This window comes from Triticum aestivum, chromosome 6B (assembly GCF_018294505.1).
Source record: "Triticum aestivum cultivar Chinese Spring chromosome 6B, IWGSC CS RefSeq v2.1, whole genome shotgun sequence".
Taxonomy (NCBI): domain Eukaryota; kingdom Viridiplantae; phylum Streptophyta; class Magnoliopsida; order Poales; family Poaceae; genus Triticum; species Triticum aestivum.
This window is the reverse complement of record NC_057810.1, coordinates 672,488,233-672,509,325: the sequence shown is the minus strand read 5'-3', so window position 1 is coordinate 672,509,325 and position 21,093 is coordinate 672,488,233. Positions and strand designations below refer to the sequence as shown.

General features: G+C 44.2%; 1 protein-coding gene across 1 annotated transcript; it reads right to left on the bottom strand.

Annotated features, from left to right (window-relative positions):
* Positions 1 to 655: 655 nt before the first annotated feature.
* Positions 656 to 4,340, bottom strand: LOC123134796 (purple acid phosphatase 2). The gene is made up of 3 exons (XM_044553966.1): positions 3,907 to 4,340; positions 1,597 to 1,932; positions 656 to 1,485 (listed from the first exon to the last, which is right to left on the bottom strand). The coding sequence occupies exons 1-3, from the start codon at positions 4,288 to 4,290 to the stop codon at positions 814 to 816; spliced, it is 1,392 nt and encodes a 463-aa protein (XP_044409901.1). The 5' UTR covers positions 4,291 to 4,340; the 3' UTR covers positions 656 to 813.
* Between the last annotated feature and the right edge of the window lie 16,753 nt (positions 4,341 to 21,093).

Below are 21,093 nucleotides of genomic sequence, written 5' to 3'. Positions count from 1 at the left end.
ATCTGCACACGTTCGATCCAATCTGACTTTAACATTCCTGTCACCCAACTGGCCATTATCATAGGTAAACGGAATCCCTGTGAAGCCGAGGTCCATCAGGTCGCATGCCAATAGACAATCCCTGAACATCAACATCTGATTTTCTGACCGTACAGAGCGTGAGAGGTGTTCATGTTGCCACATTGCCTCGTTAAAATCATCGCATACCAACCAAGGTTCCTCCGACACCGCTCGTAAGTTAGAGATATAGCTCCACATGCGATGGCGGTTCTCCACTCTTGGCTCACCATAGACAAAAGTTGTTCTCCATGACTTATCATTTGCATTGTCGACAATTTTCGCACGTCAATGTACCGTGCACACGAATCCAACACCGTTACCTGCAGCCTTTCATCCCAATAAAGTGCGAGTCCCCCACTGAGACCCTCACTAGACACACCCACAAAACCTCTCATCTGCAGTCTCCACTTCAACTTCTCCATCTTACATGAGGCTTATCTTGTTTCTGACAGGAAAATAAGCCCCGGGGAATTGGCTTTTGAGAGGGCCAAGACCTCACGAACTGTCCGGCGGTTCCCCCCACCCCGGCAGTTCCATATCAATGCACTCATTCCTTCCGACGGTCCTCCTTATAGCTTTTTTTTGCATGGTAATACGTGTCTCATTTATATCATAAAGATTATTCAACCATATGAATTAGGAGTTGTTTATACATCATTTTTGTGAAAGTAAATACACACATACATATATGGCAACAAATCCATCAGCCTTATTATCAGTAAGTAATAATATGCTTGATAACATGGAAACGAATCAACGAGAGTCGTCGTGGTTGGGCATGTAGTAGCGGTTGGTGAACCACATGGTGTCGGCGGGGACCTTGACGCCGTCGGCGTTGCGGTACCAGGCGTAGTAAGCATGCGTGCGGTTCTTGATGTCCAGCAAGGCATGCCCAAAGCTAGCCTCCCGGAACGCCGAGTAGCTCGGTTGCGGCTCCGTCATGCTGTCGGCAAGCCCCTCGATGTTGCCACCGTCGCCGATGGTCATGTACACGGGCGCACGGCGGTCCCGCACCGGCTTGCACCTCCCGTCTGTGATGTTGTACTTGATGTTGGACACCCGGTGGCTACGCTCATATGCATGCACGTGCCCGGCGAAGACGAAGTCAACCCTAGCTTCTACGATCCACTGCTCGAACTGCACGCGCATCGGCTCGCCCTCCATGTAGTGGAAGTTGTAGCTGTTGTACCACGGCGAGTGCGACGCCACGATCAGCCACGGCGTCTCGCTCCGGTTCACGCGCTTCAGCTCCGCCTCCAGCCACTTGTACTGCGGCGTGTACTTGCCGAACGCGGAGTAGGAGGACAGTACGATGATGTGCGCGGACGCGAGCTTCACCGAGTACCAGTAGGGCTCCGGCGAGCCGCTCAACCGGTGCGGCGTCGGGTACCGATGGCTGAAGGGTTTGAACGGCGCCGTCTCTCCCTGCAACCATGCATGCAAACAACGGCCATGTCATGATTGGCTGAATTATAATACACATATCAACAAGAACATACAGATGGTCGATCGAATTGCATCCATGTATTTACTTACAAGCTCCGGTGCGTAGTCGACCTCGTGGTTGCCGGTGACCCAGATCCATGGCTGGTAGGCGACGCTGCGCTCGGAGAAGCGGCCCCACGTGTCCCAACGATTGTTGTCGTGGAGGGGGTGCTTGTCGGCGTAGGAGAGATCGCCCATGAAGAGCACGGCGTCACCACCGGTGGCCTCGTAGTGGGTCAGTGTGCTGTTGGAGTCGGACGTCTGGCCCAGGTCGCCGATGAGGCCCAGCCGGAAGGGTACGTCCGGGCCGGGCTTGGGAGGGGTAGTGAACCAGAAGGTCCGCACCGTGTGGCCGAAGCCCATGGCGTAGTAATACTTGGTGCCATGCTGCAAGTTACAAGTTTCTCAAAAACAATTAACGTAAAGTCACTCAAATTTCTGTAGTAGTATATTTGGTCTAAAGACATACTTCCTCCGTTCCAAAATAATTAAAGTTTTCGAATTGTCCCAAGTCAAAAGTTAAACCTGGAGTGAGTCCAAACAAATAAAACATTTATACTGAATTTTTATAACTTATCTTTTATCATATCACAGTTGTAGTAATACTACCGCTAGAGTTCCTGCCTCTTGCCGCCGTAGGCCGGCCTCGTCTCCGGTGACCCTAGGGCCATGGAGGTGCGGTGGATCCTGGCAAGGGCCAGCGAGAGGGCTTCGTTTTTAGTCGTTTGTGTCAGTCTTGTTAAGGTTTGTGTCCTGCTCAGCAAAGCGAGACGGCGGCGACTCCCTGAAGATAAAATAAAGGTCTCCCTGCCTAGCCCCAGCCCCGGTGGTGCGTCCAACACCGGCGGATCTATCTTTGCTGGATTTGCTCGGATCTCGTGGTTGTTCGTCTATGTTCATGTGTCTTCAGGTTGAATCCTTCTGACTTACGTTATTCTTCATCGGCGGCGGTCGCTGTTCTGGTGCGCTGATCCTATGGGGCCTTAGCACGACGACTTCCCGACTGTCTACTACAACAAGTTGTGCCCGACTCCAGCGATGGTGGGGCGATGACGGCGACGCGCCTTCGGCTCGCTTCAGTGCTTGTAGTTGTCGCTAGGTGGTTTATGGATCTAGATGTAATTTTTATTTCTGGTGTTTGTTGTACTGCAATGATTGAAGATGAATGTCCCCAAAAGTAAAAATAATATACTACCGCTAGCCTACAAAAATATCTTAATTTTGAAACGGAGGCAATATTTTTCTAATAATAATCTTCTTAATGCTAAAGTTGTAATATCTCTCATGGGAAAACTTGCATGCATTATGCAAATTTTAATGTTGTGTTGCAAGATACATTCATATTTTTCTTCCAATACATTGCTTACTAGCTACCCCATATTGATTTGTGGTTCATACTTCAGTATTCTCGCAAACAGGGTCTATTATTCTTTTGTGGGTATTTAGTAATTTTTGGACATAGTAATTACTGGCTAATCATGTACTCGTTGTTTCAGAAAAGGCCTATAAATTTTGTCTCAAGTCAAACGGTGCATGTTTGATCAAGTTTGTACAAAAAATATTAACAACTGTAAAATAAAATTAATATCACTAAATACATAGTCAAATAGTCTGGAAAAAAATATAGTCAAATATATTTTTATACTATACCTGGTTAATATTTTAGTTGTTGATTCTTTTTGTGAACTTAAAATTTACACGCCTTATTCTAGAGGACGGAGGAAGTATAGTGTGTAGTAACAAAATTATTATGTGCATATATGTCCATATATGTTCGGACAGACAGCTCAGCCAATGTCCGACTCTCCCCGCATTGGAAACCCGCAAACCCAACCTATATATGGGGAGGGTGTCTCGTCCGCCACATCAGATTTGGCTCATGCTAGACCATTTTTTTTCTCATCTTTTGTTCTTTATTTTCTCTGCCTGATGGGACCATGAACCATTTTCACTAACCATATACATATCCGGACAATTTGAAAGGCATGATTGTGTGCAGGACAAATAAGGACTCAAAGTGAACGCGACCGAATGCGTTTGCGCCTTTGCGGACATATAGGAGGCCAAATTAGCCCACTGTGATTGTACATGCTTTTAGGCCTGGAATGGCCCTGCCCAAATGACCAAAGAGATCTTAAAAATAAAGGAGCATAATACTATTAATAAAAATCTTAACTAACTAGGAAAGTGAAAATAATAATTTAGTGGTGACTAGTGAGTGAATTTTTTTTTCGAAACGGAGGCAAAATTTTTGCCTCTTCGATTAATTAAGAAAAAGAGAATTGCCCACTTAATTTAAGAAAAACCGGGCGAAAACCTACACTAGTGAGCACTAGTGATTATGTGTGTGAGTGAGTTCACCTCAAGGTTGGTGAGCGTGCAGTGGTGGATGAACCCGGAGGTGTAGTTGTGGTACTTGTAGCGCGTGTGCGTGCCCTCGGCCGCCATGTCGAGCCTGCCCATGGCGCGGCCGTACATGACGGTGCTGTTGCCGACCTCGTCGACCGTCACCCACGACACAGTCATGGCCGTGCCGGCCTGGTCGCCCAGCGTGACGTGCACCTGCTGGGGCGCGTTGTGCCCGGGCGGCACGGCGAAGACGTCGGCGTCCAGCGGCATGTCCTCGGCCGCCTCCAGCCTCCGCCGGTACGCGCTCGTCACCCCGCGCGCCTCCGCCTGGGCGAGGAGCAGCACGGCGAGCACAAATGCGGCATTGAGCCATTGTTGACGTCGAAGAGCACCCATGGCCAGAGGTCGGTCGACGAGAGCACGCACGCACGCTGTGGCACTGTGGCACTGTGCTGTCTGCTGCACAGAAATCGCCTCGTCCCAGGCCCATTATATCATGGTGCACAATGCAGCACGTGCTGGGTTAACGATTTGCAATGATGGCATGACGACGACGGGGATGGATCGAGCTTGCGATTCCAGCCTCAAATGTCACTCTCTCGGCCAGCCTGAAATGTCGTATAAATTTAGATTTATCCAAAAAATGCTACTCCCTCCATTCCGAATTACTTGTCTTGGATTTGTCTAGATACGGATGTACAAGTAATTCGGAATGGAGGGAGTAGATTTGTGGGATTTTCTTACAGAGTTAATCTACAGGCTGATATGTCCTGTTTTTATTGGTCCTTGAAAACCGGCCATGGGGTGCCCCATGTCACCTCCGTAGATTTAATGTGTAGAAAATTTATCGTATATGTAGCATTATTGCATTTGTCCTGGTGGGTGGATAACGACAGATATCATATATGTAGAAAATTTATCAACGTCGTAGCACTTATCGGATAACACTGGGAGGTCGACCTGGATGGAGAGAGTGAGTGATTTGTAGTCTCAAATGCTAACCTGCTGATTTTCCTCCCGTGTCACGTGGGGGAATTGAACATACGAAACCCGTCTTGGCTGAATAGGCCTAGACAGCCTAAAGCTATCTATCTATCTAATACTCTTGTCAACTAATGGATGTCAGTTTCCCCCCTCGTTAGGGTTCTCTCTCCTCTCGGCGGCGACTTCGTTCACCATCATTGAGATCCGTTTCCCCTCTACTCCCCCCTCCACGCCGGACTGTCGGGGCCGTCAGGACCTAGCAGGGGTTTGGGGAACGGGATCGTTGGGGCCCCTACCTCCCGCGGACTGAAACCACGGGCTAGAGGAATAATGGCGAAAGTTGCGGTGAACTCGGGTTCTGGCACATCCGATCTCGAGGCAATGATGGAAGAATTGGGATTGAAGGAGGACGGCCTTGAGGATGTGGTGATCGAGGATACTGAGCTGTCGGAGGAGGCCACTAGATGGATGGTGGTCGCTAGGGTTTACACCGACAAAACCTACAACCAATACTGGTTCTACAAGAACATGAGGGCGCTTGGGATCTGGCTCAGGAGGTGAAGATCCGACCACTTGAGGACAACCTATACACCATGCAGTTTTCTTGTCTCGACGATTGGGAACAAGTTATGAAGGAAGGGCCATGAACTTTCAAAGGTAAAGCAGTTGTTCTTGCCCGATATGATGGCTTCACAAAACCATCATTAGTGGAGCTCGATAAGATTGATATATGGATGCAAATCCATGATCTACCGGATGGCTTTTTCTCCAAAGTCAAGGCACTGTCGTCAATAGTGGAGAATTCATCTATGCTGAACCAAAATCGCAAGATTTCGAAGGGAATTTTGTCCATGTAAGGATAAAGCTTGATGTCACAAAGCCGCTTAAGAACGTTTATCCGTTGGTCATAAGGAAGAAAGATGTGCTTCACAGGGAGATCTTTAGGGTGAAATAAGAGGCTGCTAGATTGGTGTGCGGTGTGTGGTAACTTGGGACATCTGTTCAAGTAGTGTGGAGACGGGGTTCACCCCCCCCCCCCCCCCCAAGGCGCTGGTCTTCAAGGACCTTAGAGCTACGTGGTTCAGAGGCCCGGGGAGGGGTCCAGGAGAAGCAAACAACACCAGAGGAGGCCGAGTTAGGGGCCGAGCTGGTAGAGGACGTGGCTGTGGAACTCATGAGCAGAATCCCTTCGAGCCCACTGTTCAAGAGGATTCAGACAATTTTCAAACAGATGTTACTATGGAGGAGGGGGATATGAATAGGAAGAGGGGTGCAGCTATTGTCGCTGATCCAAAAACAGCGGAAGCCATACCTACTCTTGTGAAGAAACAAAACAAGCCACGGCTTCTTCCACCACCCGAGGACCCGACCAGTCCCCCGCCGAAGCAAGATCCGAAGAGGACTAAACAGAATCCATCTGGTCAAGATGAAGTTCAGGCAAATAACCCAGTTCCAACAAAACCAGTGATGCGCGTTTGGCGGGCTCCCATGGGGAGTCGCATCTAGCGTAATGAATCTTCTGTGCTGGAACTGTCACGAGGCTGGCAAACCCACGACAGTTCGGGAGCTTCGTGATCTCACGAGGCAACTTTGCCCCTCAATCTTATGCAATGTTGAAACCCAAATTGATGGCTCTCGAGTAGAGAATATGGTAGGATCATTAGGCTTTAATAAAAGTTTTGATGTTAGCAGTTGTGGTAAAAGTGGTGGCTTAGGAGTTTTTGGAATGACGAAATAAAGTTTGAAGTTATTGGTTATTCTGAGTATCACATTGACTTGATAGTCGATGAGCTTGTTGATACAAAATCTAGAGTCACCTTTGTCTATGGTGAAGCACAGGTTAACCAACGCCATAAAACTTGGGATATGCTTACGAGGATTGTCGGCTCTAGCAACCTACCCTGGGTTGTGATGGGTGACTTTAATGAGATACTCCACGCACACGAACATGACAGTGTTGCGGAAGCCAAGCTCAAATGGACTCCTTTCGTGATGCGCTGGACACTTGTGGCTTGACGGATATTGGTTACATTGGAAAGAGCTGGACCTTTGAGAAGAAAGTTTCTGGAGGAACGCACACCAAAGTGCATCTTGATAGAAGTGTAGCAAACATGGCCTGGTGTGTTGCCTTCCCGGATGCAATCACTGAACATAAAGAAGCAGCTTCTTCAGACCATGTACCGATCTACCTGAAGCTAAAAGACATGCATGCATGCAGGCGGGCCCCACACAGATTTAAATATGAGTTGTGTTGGGGGCGTGACCCAGCTCTGGTGGATGTAGTGCATGCTGGATGGACTCAGTTCCTGATTAATTCGGTAGCACAAGTGGGAGGCAAGCTTAAAAACCTGGCTGGTGACCTTACACACCGGGATCGAGTGCACTTTGGAAATATTCGCTTGCAGATTCGCTAGTTGCAGTGTCAGCTACAAGAGATGTGGACTCTCGAGGACGATCTGGCCCCTCTTCGGATGAATTAAAAATTGTTGATCATCTGGTGGAACTGTTTCACAGTGAGGAGATTTTGTGGCGCCAGAGAGCTAAATAGAATGGCTTATGCACGGGGACAAAAATACTTACTTTTTCACCTCCGGGCTAGCCGTTGCAGGAGGAAGAACCAAATTAAATCACTCCAGTGCCCAGATGAGCAGTTGACCTTGGATACAGGCGAGATGGAAACAATGGCCACAGACTTCTACAAAGATTTGTATACATCTCAAGGGGTTCATGACATGGATCGGGTCCTAGATACGGTGCCAAGGAAGGTAACGACGACGATGAATGATAGCTTAAACGCTCCATATAGTGCTCAGGAGGTCAAGACTGCGTTGTTTCAAATGTATCTCACAAAGGCACCGGGCCCCGACGGTTTTCCAGCACATTTTTCTAGCACCATTGGGATGTTTGCAGAGATGAGGTCACCAAAGCGGTTTTAAAAATTGTTGAGGGAAAGGAGTCAGCTGAGTACTCTAGTACTTATTCCAAATGTGAAAAATCCCACACTCCTGACTCAATTCCGCCCAATCATCTTATGCAATGTACTTTACAAGATTGCTTCACCGTCTAAAGATAGTTTGACCAGATATAATCTCAGAGGAACAATCAGCCTTTGTACCTGGTAGGTTGATTACTGACAACATTATCATGGCCTATGAATGTCTACATTTTATGAAACAGAACAGAGCAAAGAAACATCAATCCTGCGCCCCAAAGCTTGACATGATGAAGGCCTACGATAGAGTTGAATGGCCCTACCTCCAAGTTATTATGCTAAAGATGGGGTTCACGGAACATTGGGTGAGTATTGTGATGAGCCTTGTTACCATAGTTAATTTTTTTGTCTTCTTTAATGGGAAGAAGCTTGAGGCTTTTAAGTCATCTAGAGGGATCAGACAGGGGGGGGCCCAATATCCCCGTACTTGTTCTTGATAGTAGCAGAGGGCCTGTCGTACCTGTTAAAATCGAGAAGCGAGTTATCCAATTTGGAGGGGTTGCAGGTGGCACCGTTGGCACCACTAGTAAAGCATCTCTTATTCGCTGATGACAGCCTGTTGTTCTTCAAGGCAAATAGTATGGGTGCTACTGAGGTGAACCAAGTTCTGGAGTTCTATTGCCAAGCTTCTGGGCAGAGAATCAACAATATGAAGTCATCAATTTATTTCAGCAAGGGGGTTCCGGAGAGTACTCGAAATGAAATTAAGATCCTATTAAATGTACCCAATGAAACCCTTAATGAAAAATACCTTGGAATGTCGTCTCACATAGGTAACAACAAAAACGGCGCATTCAAGTATCTTAAAGATAGACTATGGAGCAAAGTTCGGGGGTGTATTGAGACCACCATGTCCACGGCAGGAAAAGAGGTACTTGTGAAATCAGTAGCTCAGGTAGTGCCAGTTTATTCTATGCCATGTCTTAAGCTTCCTCGGGGGTTGTGTGAACATTCCAATAAGCTTATCAGAAAGTTTTGGTGGGGTAGCAAAGAGGTAAAAAGGAAACCTCATTGGGTTTCGTGGAAGGAGATGACTCAATCGAAAGGCATGGGGAGTCTAGGTTTCAAGTACTTCGAGCTTTTTAATCTCTCAATGCTTGCTAGGTAGGCTTGGCACATTTTGCAGAACCTTGATAGCATGTGTGCGCGTTTGCTCAAAGGTATATACTACCCTAATGACACCTTTTTAAATGCTCACCTTGGCAGCGCTCTGAGCCAAGTTTGGAGGTCCATATTGGAAGGAAGAGACATCCTGAAGCAGGGTTTGATCCGCTGCATCAATAATGGAGAGAGCACAAGAATTTGGGAAGATAACCGGTTGCCTCGACCAGAGATGATGAGGCCATATGGCTGTTTGCTTAACGACCCACCAAATCACGTTTCCGAGCTGATTGATGTGACCTCCGCTACATGGGACAAATAGAGAGTTCAAGCAAATTTTTTGCACATGGATGCTAGTCATATTGGGTATTCTCCTTTGTGCATGAAGAATGTTGATGATTTCTGGAGCTGGAGTCATGAAAAGAACGACATTTTCTCCGTTAAATATGCATACCGCATGCTAGTTAGTACAAGGCAGAGAAGAGAAGCGTGGCTTGAGAACAGGGTCGGGCCCTTCAGCTCGGCTACAGAAGAAGGGGATTGGAAAAAGCTCTGAAAAACAGAAGTGCTAGGGAAGGTCCGCATGTTCCTTTGGAGACTACCAAAACATTCTATACCAACCAATGATGTAAGGGCACACCGACACATGTCAGACCCCAACGCATGTGGTATTTGCGGTGCTCCGGATTCATGGAGACACTCCCTCTTGCAATGTACTATGTTAAGGTGCACGTGGGCTCTTGTGGATGACGAACTGGCACAAACCCTAGCAACTATTACCAAACCAAAAGCTAAACAATGGTTATTCACCCTCATGAGTTCGTTATCGCATGATCTTTTTCTGAAGCTTTCGGTTACCCTATGGGATATTTGGGCAGCGCGACGGAAAGCTATTCACAAAGGTTTATTCCAGAGCCCCCAAACTATCAATGGTTTCATCAACAAATATCTCCAGGAATTGAATCTGCTGGCTGCACCAACTCATGTTTTGAACCAGCAAACTGCTCCTATGGCCAACTCAAACGTCGAGCGCCCAAAAGCACCACCACCGGGCCATGAAAAAGTTCATGTTGATGCTGCTTGTCATAAGGGACTTGGGGGCTCAGTGGCGGCTGTCCGCCGAGATGAGACAAAGCTTTTCTGGGTAATTCATCCTCTCATGATCGCAAGAGTTGATGACCCTGGTATTCTTGAAACTATAGCATGCAGGAAGGCGCTCGCATTGGCACAAGATCTCAACACCCACAACCTAGTTGTTGCATCAGATTCTAAGGGAGTAGTCGGAGCTATCAACAATAGGAACCGTGGAACCAATGGCGCCATCACTGAGATTAATAGTATAGCTCTTTCTTTTAATTATAAATTTATTTTTGAAGGTCGTGCCGTCAGTGTTGAGGCACACAGATTAGCCAAGTTTGCATTATCACTAGGTCCGGGGCGACACATTTGGTTGGGCCAACCCCACGACCAGAGATGTATCCCACTTTTTGTGGTCTTTGCTGAATAAAAGCCTGGTTTACCCCTAAAAAATCTAATACTCTTGTCTCAAAAAAATCTATCTAGTACTTGGACTCAAAATAATAATAATAAAATCCATCTAGTACTCAGTGTGTATTAAAACGTTTTTTTCTTTTGCAAAACACGTCTTACATTTTGAATGTTTGTAGTTCAGCTACCAAATTCATTGATCACTGAGGAGGAAAGTGAGCTACAGGGGAACCCAAGGTGGGTCAGCGCCAAGTGGCTCAACTAAGAAAGACAAAAGGAAGAGAAAAAAAATACAAGAGAGAGCACTCAGCCTGGGTCGAACGGAATAGCCGCTCCTGCCAAATTCCACAGCTTGATTTCATCTCTCACTCTTTGTATGAAAGCTTCCTGTCTCATGAACTCCCGCTGAAAGACTCTTCTATTCCGCTCCCGCCATAGCTCCCTGGACATTAACTGGATCATGGATAGCGTTCCTTTCTTCGTCTCTTTTGTTGCTCTGCCGAAACAGCTTGAAAGTTAGTCTTTAATATTAGCTAATCCGTTCCATGATTCAGGCAGCAGCGCCGGCACACGTGACAGGGTGGCAATTTTCTGCCAAGAATATCGAGACCAAGGGCATTCCATCAGTAGGTGTGTGTTGTCTCAAGGTTTCGCTCGTAGAGGGGGTAGAAATAGTTATTTTCCCAGCCATGACAGAGCAGGGCGTCAACTGCCAAAACCTTGCCCAACATGGCAGTCCAAAGGAAGAAATAACATTTTCTGGGTGCCTATGCTGCCCATATTAGGTCGTATCCTTCCATTGGAATTGCACCCTCAAACTGCAGCAAGTATGCGGATCTCGCGGAGTACTCGCGGGACGGCGTGAACCGCCAAGTAATGGTATCCGGCTGCCCCTCCAGCAGCACCACTTCATCAAGCATCGTAGCCAAATGAGTCAGTTCAGGTAAATGTTTGTCAGATAGGCCAATAACGAGGTCCGAGAGCCAAGTTTCAACTCTCATGGCTTCTTGAACGGTGCGATTCTTTCGAGTGGAAATCTTGAAAAGTGATGCGCAATGACCTTTGGGCACTGTCCACCCAGCCATCGGTCATGCCAAAAATTGGTTTTCCTGCCATCTCCAAGTGTTATCTCAGTTTCCATTGCAAACAACTTCTGATCTTTTTCATCACATGGCAGAGGCCATGACCATGGTCGAGGTGAGTCTTGCCAAGCGAGCCAGAGCCACTGAAGGCGTAGGGCAGTGCCAAATTTTGCGAGGTGCAACACTCCAAGGCCGCCAAGGTGTTTTGGTCGACAGATCTAGTCCCAACTGACCTTACATTTTCCACTAGTGCAAATGCTCTCACCGCTCCAGAGCCATGCACGACAAAGTTGGACCAGACTCTTCAATGTCCAAGCTAGGAGTTTGTGCACCTTCATCATATAAATTACAACCGCGGTGAGACCTAACTTCAAGAGCACAAGACGACCGCTTTTCGCCATGAGACCTCCTTTCCATGTGGCGGTCTTGTTGACAAATTTGGCCAACAGCGGGTCGAGATCTGATACGTCCATTTTTCATCATGCTTCTATATCGATATTTATTGCATTATGGGTTGTTACTACACATTATGTCACAATACTTATGCCTTTTCTCTCTTATTTTACAAGGTTTACATAAAGAGGGAGAATGCCGACAGCTGGATTCTGGGCTGGAAAAGGAGCAAATATTAGAGACCTACTCTGTAGAACTCCAAAAGTCCTGAAACTCCACAAAAGTCAGTTTTGGAATTTATTAAAAATATTGGGCGAAGAAAGCACCAGAGGGGGCCACCCACTGTCCACGAGGGTGGGGGGCGCGCCCTACCCCCTGGGTGCGCCCCCTACCTCATGGGCCACCTGGAAGCCCCCCGATGCCCATCTTCTGGTATAAGGTGTCTTTTGACCTGGAAAAAATCATAAGGAAGATTTCAGGATGAAGCACCGCCGGCTCGAGGCGGAACCAATCTAGGGCTCCGGCGGAGCTGTTCTGCCGGGGAAACATCCCTCCGGGAGGGGAAAATCATCACCATCGTCATTACCATCAATTCTCTCATCGGGAAGGGGTTCATCTCCATCAAAATCTTCACCAGCACCATCTCCTCTCAAACCCTAGTTCATCTCTTGTATCCTATCTTTGTCTCAAAACCTCAGATTGGTACCTGTAGGTTGCTAGTAGTGTTGATTACTCCTTGTAGTTGATGCTAGTTGGTTTATTCGGTGGAAGATCATATGTTCAGATCCTTTATGCATACCCCTCTTATTATGAACATGAATATGATTTATGAGTAGTTACATTTGTTCCTGAGGACATGGGAGAAGTCTTGTTATAAGTAGTCATGTGAATTTGGTATTTGTTCGATATTTTGATGAGATATATGTTGTCTCTCCTCTAGTGGTGTTATGTGAACGTCGACTACATGACACTTCACCATTGTTTGGGCCTAGAGAAAGGCATTGGTAATTAATAAGTAGATGATGGGTTGCTAGAGTGACAGAAGCTTAAACCCTAGTTTATGCGTTGCTTCGTAAGGGGCTGATTTGGATCCATATGTTTCATGCTATGGTTAGGTTTACCTTAATTCTTCTTTTGTAGTTGCGGATGCTTGTGAGAGGGGTTAATCATAAGTCGGATGCTTGTCCAAGGAAGGGTAGTACCCAAGCACCAGTCCACCCACATATCAAATTATCAAAGTAACGAACGTGAATCATATGAGCATGATGAAAACTAGCTTGACGATAATTCCCATGTGTCCTCGGGAGCGCTTTCCTTTATATAAGAGTTTGTCCAGGCTTGTCTTTGCTACAAAAAGGATTGGTCGACCTAGCTGCACCTTGTTTACTTTTGTTACTTGTTACCCGTTATAAATTACCTTATCACAAAACTATCTGTTACCAATAATTTCAGTGCTTGCAGAGAATACCTTACTGAAAACCGCTTGTTATTTCCTTCTGCTCCTTGTTGGGTTCGACACTCTTACTTATCGAAAGGACTATGATAGATCCCCTATACTTGTGGGTCATAAAGACTATTTTCGAGCGCCGTTGCCGGGGAGTGAAGCGCCTTTGGTAGGTGAAATTTGGTAAGGAAAAATTTATATAGTGTGCTTAAATTTACTATCACTTGTTACTACGGAAAGTAATCCTTTGAGGGGCTTGTTCGGTGTATCTTCATCCCGACCAGTAGAGCAAAGAGTTTCTCCTCAACCTACTGAACCTACTGAAAATATTTACTTTGAAATTCCTTCGGGTGATAGAGAAACTGCTAGCTAATCATTCTACAGGAGATGGACATTACATCCCGATATGCACCTAATCTATGTGGATGAAGTTTGTGGATTATTTAAGCTTGCAGGTATGTCTGAGGATGTTATCAAGAAGAAGGTCTTCCCTTTATCTTTGAAGGGAAAGGCATTGACATGGTTTAGGCTATGTGATGATATTGGATCATGGAACTACAACCGATTGAAATTGGAATTTCATCAGAAGTTTTATCCTATGCATCTGGTTCATCGTGATCGTAATTATATATATATATATATATATATATATACATACATACATACATACATATATAGGACAAATGTTTCCTACAAGCAATGGTAGTTACCACCACTTGCATTTTGTATGTTGTATGTAGTATCTATCAAAACCGAGAGTATGTACGTGTAGTATGTAGTGTATAACAATGATTAAGTAGTATATATATAATTTTTTAGGTAGTATGTACCATTTTTTGAGTATGCTCTTTTTTACGTACAAATATGTACGTATTTCACAAATATAACAAAAACTATGGGCTCATATGCAATTTTTCATGTAACTTGTTTTGAAATATCTTAGATATAGTATACGAACATATTTAAAATAATAAAATAGTATATATCGTACCACATGCTAGTATATGAGACATGTGGGATAACTACCACCGGGTGATAGGATGGATTTCCCCTATATATATATATATATAAATTTTGGCCTCGCGAAGGAGAAAGTATCGCTCAAGCTTGGGGGAGGCTTAAGTCAATGTTATATTCATGCCCCAATCATGAGCTCTCAAGAGAAATTATTATTCAAATTTTTTATGCTTGGCTTTCTCTCAATAATCGCTCCATGCTCGATACTTCTTGTACTGGTTCTTTTATGATGAAGACTATTGAATTCAGATGGGATTTATTGGAAAGAATTAAACGCAACTCTGAAAATGGGGAACTTGACGAAGGTAAGGAGTCAGGTATAGCACCTAATTTTGATTGTGTTAAATCTTTTATGGATACCGATGTTTTTCGTAAATTTAGCACTAAATATGGAATTGACTCTGAGATAGTACCTTCTTTCTGTGAATCATTTGCTACTCATGTTGATCTCCCTAAGGATAAGTGGTTTAAATAGCATCCTCCCATTGAAGTCAAAGTAGAAGAACCTATTAAAGTTGAAGAAAAGACTATTACTTATAATGTTGATCCTATTGTTCCTACTGCTTATATTAAGAAACCATCTTTCCATGTTAGAATAAAGGATCATGCTAAAGCTTCAACTGTGGTTCGTAAGAGTAATGCTAGAACACCTACACCACCTGAGCAAATTAAAGTTGAACCTAGTATTGCTATGGTTAAAGACCTCTTGGTCGATAATATTGATGGGCATGTTATTTACTTCTGTGATGAAGCTGCTAGAATTGCTAGACCTGATACTAAAGGTAAACATAGACCTGTTGTTGGCATGCCTGTTGTTTCTGTTAAAATAGGAGATCATTGTTATCATGGCTTTTGTGATATGAGTGCTAGTGCGAGCGCAATACCCCATTCTTTATACAAAGAAATTATGCATGATATTGCACCTGCCAAAATAGAAGATATTGATGTTACTATTAAGCTTGCCAATGGAGATACTATTTCACCAGTTGGGACTGTTAGAGATGTTGAAGTCTTGTGTGGGAAAATTAAATATTCTACTGATTTTCTTGTTCTTGGTTCCCCACAAGCTGACTTTTGTCCCGTTATATTTGATAGACCCTTCTTGAATACTGTTAATGCTAAGATAGACTGCGAAAAAGATATTGTTACTGTTGTTTTAGGGGATATGTCGCTAAATTGCGTAGACAACCCCATGATAAAGAATTGCCTAGTAAATATGAAATTATTGGTCTTGCTTCATTGCCATTCCTCCTAATGATCCTTTAGAACAATATTTTCTAGACCATGAAAATGATATGTTTATGAAGGAAAGAAGGGAAATAGATGAAGTATTCTTTAAACAGGGACCTATTTTGAAACACAACTTGCCTGTTGAAATCCTAGGGGATCCTTAAGGGTGATCCCGTGTTTGAGCTTAAACCTTTACCCGATACTCTTAAATATGCTTATCTTGATGAAAAGAAGATATATCCTGTTATTCTTAGTGCTAACCTTTCAGAGCATGAAGAAGAGAAATTATTGAAAACTCTGAGGAAGCACCGTGCTGCTATTGGATATACTCTTGATGATCTTAAGGGCATTAGTCCTACTCTATGCCAACACAAAATAAAGCTGGAGAAAGATGCTAAACTAGTTGTTGATAACCAACGACGGTTAAATCCTAAGATGAAAGAAGTGGTAAGAAATGAAATACTAAAGCTTCTGGAGGCAGGTATAATTTATCCTGTTGTTGATAGTCAGTGGGTAAGTCCTGTCCATTGTGTCCCTAAGAAGGGAGGTATTATTGTTGTTCCTAATGATAAGGATGAGTTGATCCCACAAAGAATTGTTGCGGGTTATAGAATGATAATTGATTTCTGCAAATTAAATAAAGCTACTAGAAAAGATCATCACCCTTTACCTTTTATTGATCAAATGCTAGAAAGATTATCCAAACATACACATTTTTGCTTTCTAGATGGTTATTCTGGTTTCTCTCAAATACCTGTGTCAAAAGAGGATCAAGATAAGACCACTTTTACTTTCCCTTTCGGTACCTTTTCTTATAGACGTATGCCTTTTGATTTATGTAATGCACATGCTACCTTTCAAAGATGTATGACTGCTATATTCTCTAACTTCTGTGAAAAGATTGTTGCAGTTTTCATGGATGATTTCTCCGTGTATGAAACCTTGATCGAGTATTGCAGAGATGTGAAGAAACTAACCTTGTCTTGAATTGGGAGAAGTGACACTTTATGGTTAATGAAGGTATTGTCTTGGGGCATAAGATTTCTGAAAGAGGTATTGAAGTTGATAAAGCTAAAGTTGATACTATTGAAAAGATGCCATGTCCCAAGGACATCAAAGGTATAAGAAGTTGTCTTTGTCATGCCAGTTTTTATAGGAGGTTCATTAAAGACTTCTCAAAAATTTCCAGGCCTCTGACTAACCTCTTACAAAAAGATGTTCCCTTTGTATTTGATGATGATTGTGTAGAGGCATTTGAAATACTTAAGAAAGCCTTGATTTCTGCACCTACCGTTCAGCCTCCTCATTGGAATTTACCCTTTGAAGTCATGTGTGATGCTAGTGATTATGCTGTAGGTTCTGTTCTAGGACAAAGAGTTGATAAGAAATTAAATGTCATCCAATATGCTAGTAAAACTCTAGACAGTGCCCAGAGAAATTATGCTACTATTGAAAAAGAAATTTTAGCGGTTGTATTTGCTTGTGATAAGTTCAGACCTTATATTGTTGATTCCAAAGTAACTGTTCACACTGATCATGCTGCTATTAAATACCTTATGGAAAAGAAAGATGCTTAACCTAGACTTATTAGATGGGTTCTCTTGCTACAAGAATTTGATTTGCATATTGCTGATAGAAAGGGAGCTGAGAACCCCATTGCAAACAACTTGCCTAGGTTAGAAAATGTTCTTGATGACCCACTACCTATTGATGATGGCTTTCATGATGAATAATTAGCTGTCATAAATGCTTCTCATACTGCTCCATGGTATGCTGATTATGCTAATTACATTGTTGCTAAATTTATACCACCTAGTTTCACATACCAACAAAAGAGAAGGTTTTTCTATGATTTAAGACATTACTTCTGGGATGACCCACACCTTTATAAAGAAGGAGTGGATGGTGTTATTAGACGTTGTGTACCTGAGCATGAACAAGAACAGATCCTATGCAAGTGTCACTCCAAGGCATATGGAAGACACCATGCTGGAGATAGAACTACACATAAGGTATTGCAATCCGGTTTTTATTGCCTACTCTCTTCAAGATGCCCGTAAGTTTGTCTTGTCTTGTGATGAATATCAAAGAATTGGTAATATTAGTAGACGTCAAGAAATGCCTATGAACTATTCACTCGTTATTGAACCATTTGATGTTTGGGGCTTTGATTATATGAGACCATTTCCTTCCTCTAATGGGTATACACATATTTTAGTTGTTGTTGATTACGTTACTAAGTGGGTAGAAGCTATTCCAACTAGTAGTGTTGATCATGAAACTTCTATTAAGATGCTTAAAGAAGTTATTTTTCCGAGGTTTGGAGTCCCTAGATACTTAATGACGGATGGTGGTTCACATTTTATTCATGGCGCTTTTCGTAAAATGCTTGCTAAGTATGATATTAATCATATAATTGCATCTCCATACCATCTAGAGTCTAGCGGTCAAGTAGAATTGAGTAATAGAGAGCTTAAATTAATTTTGCAAAAGACTGTTAATAGGTCTAGAAAGAATTGGTCCAAGAAGCTTGATGATGCATTATGGGCCTATAGAACTACATATAAAAATCCTATGGGTATGTCTCCATATAAAATGGTTTATGAAAAAGCATGTCACTTATCTCTCGAACTAGAACATAAGGCATATTGGGCCATTAAATAGCTCAATTATGACTTCAAACTTGCCTGTGAGAAGAGGCTATTTGATATTAGCTCTCTTGATGAATGGAGAACCCATGGCTATGAGAACGCCAAATTGTTTAAAGAAAAGGTTAAAAGATGGCATGACAAAAGGATACAAAAGCGTGAGTTTAATGTAGGTGATTATGTTTTGCTATACAACTCTCGTTTAAGATTTTTTGCAGGAAAACTTCTCTCTAAATGGGAAGGTCCTTACATCATCGAGGAGGTCTATCGTTCAGGTGCCATAAAAATCAACAACTTCGAAGGCACGAATCTGAAGGTCGTGAATGGTCAAAGAATCAAACATTATATCTCAGGTAATCCCATAAATGTTGAAACCAATGTTATTGACACCGTAACCCCGGAGGAGTACATAAGGGATACTTTCCAGAACGTTTCAGACTTCGAAAAGGAATAGGTATGTGGTACGGTAATGTAACGCCCCGAGACTGATGCGCCAGGTGTCTCCTAGTTATTCGCCATCGTTGCCATACCATTCGCTTGCGTGTTGCACTTTGCCATGTCATCATCTGCATTTCATCTGCATGTTTTTCAAAACTTGCATCCGTTCGGGGTCTCCCAGTTCTCTCCGTTGCTCCGCCCTACCACGCCAACCCCGCCAGCGACCCCGACTGCCCCACGCCGCCAACCGCCGCCGCCCAGCACCTCGCCCCGGCCAGATCCAGGTGCCCCGGCTCCTCCTTGCCTAGGTCCGCGTGTCCGGCGCCCCTGCTCGCCTGCCCCACCGCGTCGGAGCTCCCTCGACCCCACCCGCGTTCGGTCCCAGCCGCCCTCGTCGCCCCGCCGGAGTCCGGCGACGCCATGTCCTCCCGCTCCCGGCGCCCTAGCGTCGCCGCCGCCCCTCACCGCCTGCACCTCGCATCATCGCCGCCGCAGCTCCGACCCCGCCGCCTCGGCTTCTGCTCACCAGAGCTCGCGCATCCGCCGCCCGCGCCACCTCGAGTTGCAGCCCCGCTGCCTACCGGACCCCGCCGCCGCCGGGAACGAGCCTCCCCATGCCCGGATCCCGCCGCCTCCCGCTCGGATTTCGCCGCCACCGCCTCGCCGCTGTCTCGCCGTCGAACTCGCCGCCGCCAGCCTCCTGCTCGCCTGGATTGAGTAGGTAGGCGCCCGACCCGCCGCCGTCCACTTGGGCCTCGTGGGCCATGGCCACGTGGGCCTCGCCTCGGCCTCGCAGGCCCAACAGCCCCGCTGGCCTCTTCTGCTTCAGATGGGCCGAAGCCCATGGTGAGCAGTCCATAAAACCCACCCGTGCGTTGTTTTGGCTATCCGACGCTCAGTGCTAAAATGACTAAGTCCCAGATTTTAAACATCATGCGCTCATGTTTGTCACACCATATCTTCATGCATATAGCTCCGTTTTGAGTGTATGATATGTCAAAATTTTCATCTCAGAGTGCTCTTAATGATGGAGTAGCTTGCGTTCATGTTACTGTTTATATTGATGCCTTAATCTACGCTGCAAAACTGCTAAGTGATATAAACTGCTGAAGTCTGCTGATTGTTAACATCATTTGTGCATCTTGTGAGCACCACAACTTTGTCTATGTTGATGCTATGATGATGATCTTGATATGCACATGTTCTTATCTTCATGCTCTACATGTAGGTGTGCTTTTAATTGATGTTAGGGTGCATATTGACATATTAATCCCTATTGAAAAAGTGCATGTTACTGTTAACTGCTGTAACTTGCTGATTTGTCATTTTTGTTGCATTTTGTGTGTGCATCCTTTTAGAATGACGTCTACATGTTTTAGGAGCATATTTATGCCATATTTATAGGTGTGCAATCCATGTATTTTTATATGCCTTGTAGTGAGTGCATAAAGCCTGTGAAGTGGGCTACTTGCTGTTAACTTTCTGTCAAGTCTGTTTCTGCCATATCATGATGCCATGTTTGCTTGAGCTACCAATTAATCCATACATATTCTGGAGATACTTAGTTGGCTTGTTTTATTATATATGTTATGATTTATCATGCCATGCCTTTTTATGCCCTATATATATCCTGTAGCATGTGTTTTCATTGCCATGAACATGCTTATATAATGCTCCAGATTTCTGTTAACTTCATGATGCCTCATTGTGAGATTGTTATTGAGTATTCCATGCCTCTTCTGGAGATGCTCCAACTACATGTTTTTAAGTATGATATTAGTACTTTGTTCACATGTCATGGTTGTTAATTTTGGAGATCATATGCCTCTGTTCCATTCTTGCAAACATGCTATCATAATGTTTCTGTTTTACACTTGCTGAAACTGTTTCAACATTCAATCTTGTCTTGTTGGTTCCCACTAATCCATGAGCCATATGTATATTATGCCATGATGTTATTTGCTCTTTGTTATGTGTACTTTGATGCCATGTCCTTGGTTGCTATGTTAACTTACTGTAGCATGTTGTTTTGATGCTTGCAAAGTGCCTACTTGTTGTTTTGGGCAGATTGTTGTTATATTTTAATTGGAGTGTGTGTTGCACCGTTGCTCCGTTTTGAGCATGTTCTATATGAAACTTGCTTAGAATTGCATGTAGTTTCATATTGTCATGTTGCATCCATGTTTTGAGAGTGTTTGCTTGATGTTTGAATGCATTTGCCATCAATGTCATGTTTAACTTGTTTTGCTCATATCTTCTAGGCCATAACTCCGAACTAAATGAACTTTATATGTAACTTGACTAGAATTTCGTGTAGATCATGTTGGTGCATCTTAACTTGCTGTTTAACAACTTGAACATAAGGTTTATTCAGGTCTGGAC